Source organism: Impatiens glandulifera, chromosome 2 (genome assembly GCF_907164915.1).
Source record: "Impatiens glandulifera chromosome 2, dImpGla2.1, whole genome shotgun sequence".
NCBI classification, from domain to species: domain Eukaryota; kingdom Viridiplantae; phylum Streptophyta; class Magnoliopsida; order Ericales; family Balsaminaceae; genus Impatiens; species Impatiens glandulifera.
Genome location: NC_061863.1, coordinates 3169979 through 3178381, shown reverse-complemented (window position 1 = coordinate 3178381; position 8403 = coordinate 3169979). Strand labels below are relative to the sequence as shown.

Genomic DNA, 8403 nt, shown 5'->3' with positions numbered 1-8403 from the left:
ATCGTTAAATAATCGAAAACTAATCGAGAGGTGGTCCCCATCTCTGAACTATATCTTATTGACAGATAGAGGCGAACATGAATGCTATAAGGAAACAATACAATTTGATGAATCAGTTAAGTGGGAGTCTACAAAGAAAGATGAGATGGACTCTTTAAGGTCGAATCAGACTTCAGTGTTGCAAAACAAATTTGCAATGAAAGATTTGAGTGTTGCAAAACAAATTCTTGAGATGAGAATTTGCAGGGATGAAGAAGTTCTCAAGCTTCCACAAAAAGAAAATGTGAAGAAAGTTCTTAACAGGTTCAACTTGTATGATACAAAATCAGTTACTACCTCCTTAGCTAGTCACTTTAGACTATCTAAACTCTAGTTTCCTTCAATAGAGAATAAAAAAATTACATGGTCACTGTTCCGTATGCCTCTATCATTGGTTGTATTATATATGCGATGCTTTGCAAAAGACCAGACATAGCACATGTAGTGGGAGTTGTTAGCAGATTCATGAGCAACCTAGGTAGACAACATTAGGAAGTAGTAAAGTGGATACTACAATACTTAATAGGAAGTGCGAGTCTCTCTTTGTATTTTCGAAAGCCTAATATGAGTTTGGAAAGATATGCTGATGTTGAAAATGGTGGTGATGTTGATAGTAGGAAGAGCACAACATGCACATCTATACTCTATGAGGTACTGCAATTAGTTGGGTTTCAAAATTACAAAAGATTGTTTCTCTTTCTAATTGTGAGGTAGAGTATGTTGTTGTGACAGATGCTGCTAAGGAGATGATGTGGTTACAATCCATTTTGTGAGAATTGGGTCAAGACTACGAGAGAAGTGTGTTGCGATGCGACAGTCAGAGTGTTATTTATTTGGCAAAGAATGCAATTTATCATGGAAGGACAAAGCATATACATATTCGTTATCATTTCATTTGGTCAATTTTAAAAGATAGAGTGTTAGCTATTGAGAAGATTCCCGGGAGTGAGAATTCAACTGATATACTGACGAAAGTTGTAACAAATAAGAAACTTCAGTTGTTCTTCTTTGTTAAGACACCGGATGGAACGTCGCTACCGATCGAGAGATGATTAAGTTAGTCTCCAAGTGAGAGATTATTGAGTTATGAAGCCTACACTTATAATAAACTCTACAATTATTAATTAGAGTTTATTGGGTTTGTATTTGGTTTTGGGTTTGGTCCTGATCAAGAGTTATTTAAATTTTATTACTTGAATGTTTACCATAAAAATATGTGATTATTAAGAGTTTACATAAGGAAGACAAAATTCTAGAGAGATAAAGTATAAAACAAAAAACTATGTATTCTTTTTTCTTCATAGTGAAATATGATGGTGACTGAAGTGGACGTAGTTCAATTTGAGTGAACCACTATAAATCTATGTTTTCTTGTGTTTTTTCTTGCGTTTTTACCCATCGTTTAAACGGGTCGAATTTAGAAAATACAAATCCTAACATAAAGCCTACCTAAAATTGTTAATATTTATAATTTTGTAAAATCGAGAATTTATTATAAATGTTAAGAATTTATCTTAAAAGAATATAGTAAGTGTATATTATTATTATTATATATAAAATTAAATTGAAATTAATTTAAAAAATAAACATAAATAAATATCACTAATAAAACCATTGTTTTAAAAACGGTTCCGATTATCAATCAGGTATTTTTTGGCAAACATCGGTCCGACTGGTTGGACCGGATTTTAAATTTAAAAAATGAATTTAAATATAATGGTACGTAAATTGTATATATATTCAATTAGACATATACAAAATTAATCAAATATTTTTTTTTAATATTAAGACGTTTTCCGAATTCGGTACATTTTTTTTCTTGAACGTTATATTCAAAAACACCTCCATGAAGGCGTAAATTAAAAGAGATATTAATTTAAACATTTATAGTTATATTAAAATATAATATATATCTTTATTTTTATAAATCTAATTTAATAAGTAATAAAAAAATCTAATTTAATAAGTAATAAAAGAAATGGACTACATTTGAACCATCATCTCTCCTAATCAATTAATACTATAATCATCTCTCTTAATTAAGGGCATTTGTAACAGAATCCTTAAAATGTGTTATATCTCTATTATAAAGATAAATAACATAAAAGTTGTAAAAAAAATGTTTTTATCAAATTCCTTATCCTTATAATTTTTTAGGGATGATAAACAGTGAATCCTTATATTTAGGGATTACTGTAGCATCTCTAAATAATAAAATAATATATTTTCTCTTTCATTGTTAACAATAAATATTTAAATATATATGAATAAGTTATTAAGTGGTTGAGGTGGTTGAAAAGTTGGTTGTTTTAATGAATATTTAAATGATATATGGATAAAGATAAGGAAACTGATGTAGAATAATTTATATTTTGATTCTCTAAAATATAGATATTATTATTTTATATTATTTTTAGGGATACAAATTAAGAAAGCTGATACAAATGCCCTAACTAATACTAGAATATCCATTTTAAAAAACAAGAGGATGAACATTTATGAATCACATATCAGAAATCAAGATATGGGTCATAAACATCAGCCAATCTAACATTCTTATTCGGCTCATAAGTTTGCTTACCTTTATTCGAGGTAAGAATATATTATGAACTCAAATATATATCTTTGATGAGTTGAATCATCGGAAAAAACAATAGATTTTTGTAAACACCGCCGGAAATAACGCGGCAGCGTCGCTGGACTCTCCTTACCTTAAAACCTATGGAGGCGACCTCTACATTGTAACCCTTGAGGAATTTGATGAACCCGCGGGGTGCTATTTGGGTCATTGCCTAGGGTTTTCTTCTTGCCTAGAGTAAATTAAGGGAAATGATTTCAAATTCGACAGATATATCCAACTAATACTATTAACCGGAAATCATTACTAACATATAGAGACCAACTGCAAAGAAAGATTTTTGGTTGAACCGACCGGACCAGATTTTGATCGGTTCGGAAGGTGGCCGTATCAAAGTCAAAACTCGAACCGCCTACTCAACCGTTTCGCGGTCTGATCGGTTGGACCGACGGTCCGACCACGTATTTTAAAACTATGAATAAAATTATAATTATAAAATCAATAACACAAGTTCATTTATTTATTCGACCGAATTTTGACCGGTTCGGAAGGTGGCCGTATTAAAGTCAAAATTCGAACCGCCTACTCAACCGTTTCGCGGTCGGACCGGTTGGACCGACGGTCCGACCACGTATTTTAAAACTATGAATAAAATTATAATTATAAAATCAATAACACAAGCTCATTTATTTGAATAAATTATAATTTTAAAAAATATATATATATATATGTAAATTAATATAATAAAATACTTTCGTCGTAAATTTATAAAATCTTAACCTCATAAATTTAAAATAATAAAAGTTTAAACTAGTTTGTTTATTCAAAATCAAAATAGGTAGATTTATTTAGAATCATAAGATTTAATGAGTTACATTGAAATTTTAATTGACTTTAAATGGATATCAAATTCAGCCCAAACTAGATGGTGATGTATCCATTTTGGATCATCCATTGCAAGCTCCAATGATTATTTACATTCTTCAAAGTCCAATAAGCCCATCCAAACGAAGCCCTTCCGTACACATCCATTTGGGCCTTGGCAAACTTATGATATTCCTCCTTGCTTGCATTTTTCACTTCCCATTCAGCCACCCATTCTCCTACAATACTTATTGTAACAAAATATTCAAAGACCAAGCCCAAATATTTTGAGACAAAACTATAAATGGGTCGGGTTATTCATACCGATAAAAATGAGAGGCCCATTTGAAGTTGTCAGTCCGTTCACATCTAGAGACCGATTATTTGTTATGAACTCGATATTTTGCTCAACGGTTAAACCATTAAAAATGTCTTCAAAGAGATTGTAATAATGAATATCAATAACCGATCCTTTTAAGCCGCTTGCAAGACCAAAGAGTTCTTTAGAATCCGATGAGCCTAACCTATTTGACATGATAACATAGGCTGTCGATGAGTGCTTACGCACGATAGCATAACAAGATGCGTAGTACAATTTCAGAGCGTCCAATGATACTCCCGGAGCACGTGGCTCATTGATTAGCTCAACCGCATAAAGGCTACTACTCTTAGCATACCTAACAAACGATCATATATGGTTATAAATCGATGACAAAGTAAAAAAAATACATAATCAAAACAAATTTATGTGAAAATTCAATACGCGCTAGGGACAAAACTACACATGGGCTATACTAGGTCGAAACCCAACATAGTTTTTTTTATAATCAACCAAGTTACTATATGCCTAATAGCCAGTGTGACAAAAAAAACACTCTCAGTTTGATTCTTTTTAATTATATATTATTATTTTTTTATTATTTTTTTAAACTTTATTCCAAATTTGTTCAAAATTTTCTAATTTTGAATTGGTTAGAGGATAAGACTTGACTATGTGTCATAGAAAATTATGTTACAACTAAACTATAGCGAAAAACATATATTTATAGATGTTCATACCTAGGGTTGTTCTACAAGAATTTCTAAATTTTGAATTTATTTTTGTTCAACCATACTAGGGCATGAAGACCTAGACTTTATTCGGGTAATTAACCTAAATATATACCCGAAATGTCTACTAAATTCGGGGCATAGTTTCCATTTTATTAGATTTAAAAGCTAAATTTATTTGGGTACCCAAACTCAATCCAACCCAACCCCGAAAGGTCTACTAAATTTCAGGCAACATTTTTACTCGGCCCTAGTAACAACTTAGTCGACTTAGCTTTATTATTGAACAAGTAACGAACCTGGCAGTCAATTTTTCTATGACATCAACTGTCTGTTGGATAATTTCCGGAGTTGATCCCCACTCGAGAGAACCATCCCTTGATGAGCTATGTTCAAAGCCATTTTGGGACCCTGGTGCAGCATGCAGGTCAATAATAACCTTAAGCCCATACTTTCTGCAACATTATTATTTATTGAGAATTAATTTATGCTTAATATATAAAAAAAAAAAAGAGGATAATATATGTTTTTGATAATGAATTGAATAATGTTCATACTCTGCCCACACAAAAGCATCGTCCAAGGCTTTCAAAGAACCCCCAACATAGGGCAGAGGAGGAGTCGGGTCGCTCGCAATCCACCACCCGACCGGAATCCTAACCGCATTTAGACCATTTGTTGCTATGAATTTAAAGTCGCTTTCAACTATATAAGTGCTCCAATGATCCTTAATTACAAATTTGCAATGAAAAATGTATTAGTTTGATTAGTTATAAATTCATTTAAAGGTAAGTGTTCCTTTAAAATTAAAGGGTAATTATTTGTATTTTAAGAAAAACAACAAGTATATGACTAAGATATTAAGAGAATATCCATAAATAAACCTCTAAATTCTTCAAGCCCATAAGTTTTTTTATTATTTTGATTATACCATTTAATAGGTTGGACAAACTAATCAAAATAAACTATTTAACCAAATCAATTCAATTTATCAAAAGTTATATCTTGTTATAAGAAATAATAAATGCAGTTTGAAAATTACCGATATAATTAAAAAAATATTGTTTTTTTAGAAAGATGTAACCTTAAAAATTGTTGTTTGGGGACTATTTAAGCAAACCATCCTGACTAATTGAGAAAATGATAATATTATATAATTTTAAGATAATTTAATATTTTATATAAGTCTAAAATTATTTTAAAAAGAATTCAAATTAAACTATGTTGTTAATGTTAAATTAAACTTACACTAAAAAAATGAAGTTAATTTTTTTATTATTAATTTTTACTTATTTAATTTTAAATTTAATTATGTAAAACTTATTTAAAAAAGTAGAATCAACTATAAAATAGATAAATAATTAACCGAATATATATTTAATTGATTAACTTTATGAATATCATTTTCTTAAAATTGAAATTATTTGTTTTAAGTCCAAATAAATTATAAAACCATTCAATTGAAAATTCTCCTATTCCAATTACAACATTTTAAATCATTATATATTTTATGAGAAAAAGTTCAAATGTATTGATTTAATATACATATTTTCAAAATCTTGGAGATTTGTTTGAATTAAGGATAATTTTAATTTTTTTTTATGGGTTGAATTGTCAATTTGGGATTCCTTACTAGGACAAATTGAGATTTAATATTTCTTATTTCGAACTAAAATAATTTCGGACTTCTAATGTTAAAATTACACCAAACGAGATGGTATTATCGACTTGAACTATAAATAAAAATTAAAAAATCAATATCAATAGTTTAATTATTAAATTTGAGTTGATTGATGGTTTTAATTATCGAATTTCATAAAATCAAAAATTAAAATTCTTGTTAGTCTGAAATTCGGTAATTAAATTAATTTTTTATTAATTTATTTATAAATGTTACATAAAATAATAAGTTAAATATTTTGAAACTTTTAAGATAAATTATCGTTTTTTTATAATTTTAACAGTATAAGAGTTTCATATATTAAAGTTTGGGAAGAAAAAAAAAAGTTCAAAATCTCATTTGATCCCGAATTCGTCCCATTTTTAGAATTTGATCTAATTAATTAAAATAATTTTATTTCTTTTTATCAAATAGCTAAAAAAAAAAATCAATACGAAAACAAACTCACATTCATGATTTTGGGTGCCTTGTCTGGACCATATCCATTGGTGATTTGAAATTCTCCTTGTGGCCCGCCAATTCTTGTAACAACGAAAACAGAAGGATCATCATCTCCCCAACTCCCCAATCCTTTGAAATCCGCGGTCACTTTATCCCCTGTTTTCGCCTGCAACAATTTCAAATAATCCAATAAGTTAATTCGACTTAATCCGCGAGAATTATTCGTATTCGAACATAAAATAGATCACAAATATTCAAATAACAAAAAAACTCAGAATTGTTTCACCTGCAAAAACATTCCATTGTTTGCTTTAATCTTGACTCGATTCAAATCATCAGACTTTCTAACAATCTCAAACGTCTCAAGTCTTCCAGGCACCACGGCGGTCGTCACCAGCTCCGACCCATTTCCGGCGCCGTTCAATCCCACAAACTGTTTCCCAAACACCCTAAACTGGAACGTGGTTTCGTTTATCCTCCATAACTGCACAATAAAAATCGAATCTTTAACTTCTAAATTCAAATTATTTGAAATTTGATGATATAAAGACTTACCGAAAAGGTTTCCCAGCCGGATGCAGATGGGCGGTTGGCGACTATAATGTTCCCTCCGCCGTTCTCAGCAGAGAGAAACTTTCCGATGGTCACTGATTTGAACTGCAGCCCTGTTCCATCCTATAAAAATTATTGTAGCAAAATTAATATTATGTAAACCATAAACGAAGATTAATCAATCTATCTAGAGAGATTACAAGGAAATCTTTGTTGGGTATTGAATCGAAGAGAGATGGTTTGATCCATCCTTCGGTGACGAGCCAACCGCCGAGATTGACGGCTCGAATTTTCATGGCGTGAGCAGTCAAGGGAGATTATGTAAATGAATACTACGCCGGCGACGGCACCGGAATGAAGGTTTCTTCTTCCTCTGGGTGAATTCAAAGTTCCGATTTTGACTGGATCCTGTTCTTTCCTCGTAAGGCTTAAAACCTGTCTTTAGCTTAAAATATTGGGAAAATACTATTATATCTTCTTAATTTTCTTAGATATTTATTTTAAAATGTGTTTTTAAGTGCTTGTTTGATCTAAGATTCTTTTTTAAATATAATGACCTTGACTATTATTCAATAAAAAAATCGATAAAATATAATGGACAAATCTCTATGTGTAGTAGACATTTGTTGGCCGAACCTATTTTTTATTATTTTTATCCCTATATCTATATATCTTCTTTTTTACGTGTTTAGATTTTTTTTTTTTTTCTCAAGTTATAAGTTATTCATGTAAAAATAAATTTGGTAAAATACATTGAAATGGTGGATTCTAATAACCTGCAAATTGCATCCATATGTAACGTTTGAAGATGAACGAAAACCATTTTTAACTATCGACACCTCTACACTCAATCTAGAGAGAAAGATTTAATTAATAAATCATTAAATCAATGAATTAAAAAGTGGGTAGGTTATAGCCAGGCTGGCTGGCAGGCGGCTGTAGATGCAACACTGGCTATTGGGAGTTCTGAAAGACATCATTTTTATTTTATATACTAAACAAAGTGATTAAACAAATAGTTACCAATCAATCGATATCGTATATCTCGGTTTAGTCATACCAGAATCGATTTCAACTCGGTGGTTTGGACGGTTCGATTCGATACGAATGGTTTGGTAGATTTTTTCTTACCTTTTAATATTATTTATATAAATTTAATGATTACGATCATAGAAAATTTAACGATTTATCTTCGATC

General features: G+C 30.3%; 1 protein-coding gene across 1 annotated transcript; it reads right to left on the bottom strand.

The window, feature by feature from the left end:
- Positions 1–3495: 3495 nt before the first annotated feature.
- LOC124927383 (probable glucan 1,3-beta-glucosidase A) lies at positions 3496–7638 on the bottom strand. The gene is made up of 8 exons (XM_047467790.1): positions 7406–7638; positions 7209–7328; positions 6940–7137; positions 6661–6819; positions 5089–5258; positions 4831–4986; positions 3806–4158; positions 3496–3720 (listed from the first exon to the last, which is right to left on the bottom strand). The coding sequence occupies exons 1-8, from the start codon at positions 7499–7501 to the stop codon at positions 3539–3541; spliced, it is 1434 nt and encodes a 477-aa protein (XP_047323746.1). The 5' UTR covers positions 7502–7638; the 3' UTR covers positions 3496–3538.
- Between the last annotated feature and the right edge of the window lie 765 nt (positions 7639–8403).

Coding starts and splice junctions, on each gene's coding strand:
- LOC124927383 (XM_047467790.1), bottom strand. CDS start 7,501: ATGAAAATTCGAGCCGTCAATCTCGGCGGTTGGCTCGTCACCGAAGGA. Junction 7,329..7,405: donor TACCCAACAAAGATTTCCTT/GTAATCTCTCTA, acceptor TAATTTTTATAG/GATGGAACAGGGCTGCAGTT. Junction 7,138..7,208: donor CCGGCTGGGAAACCTTTTCG/GTAAGTCTTTAT, acceptor TTTATTGTGCAG/TTATGGAGGATAAACGAAAC.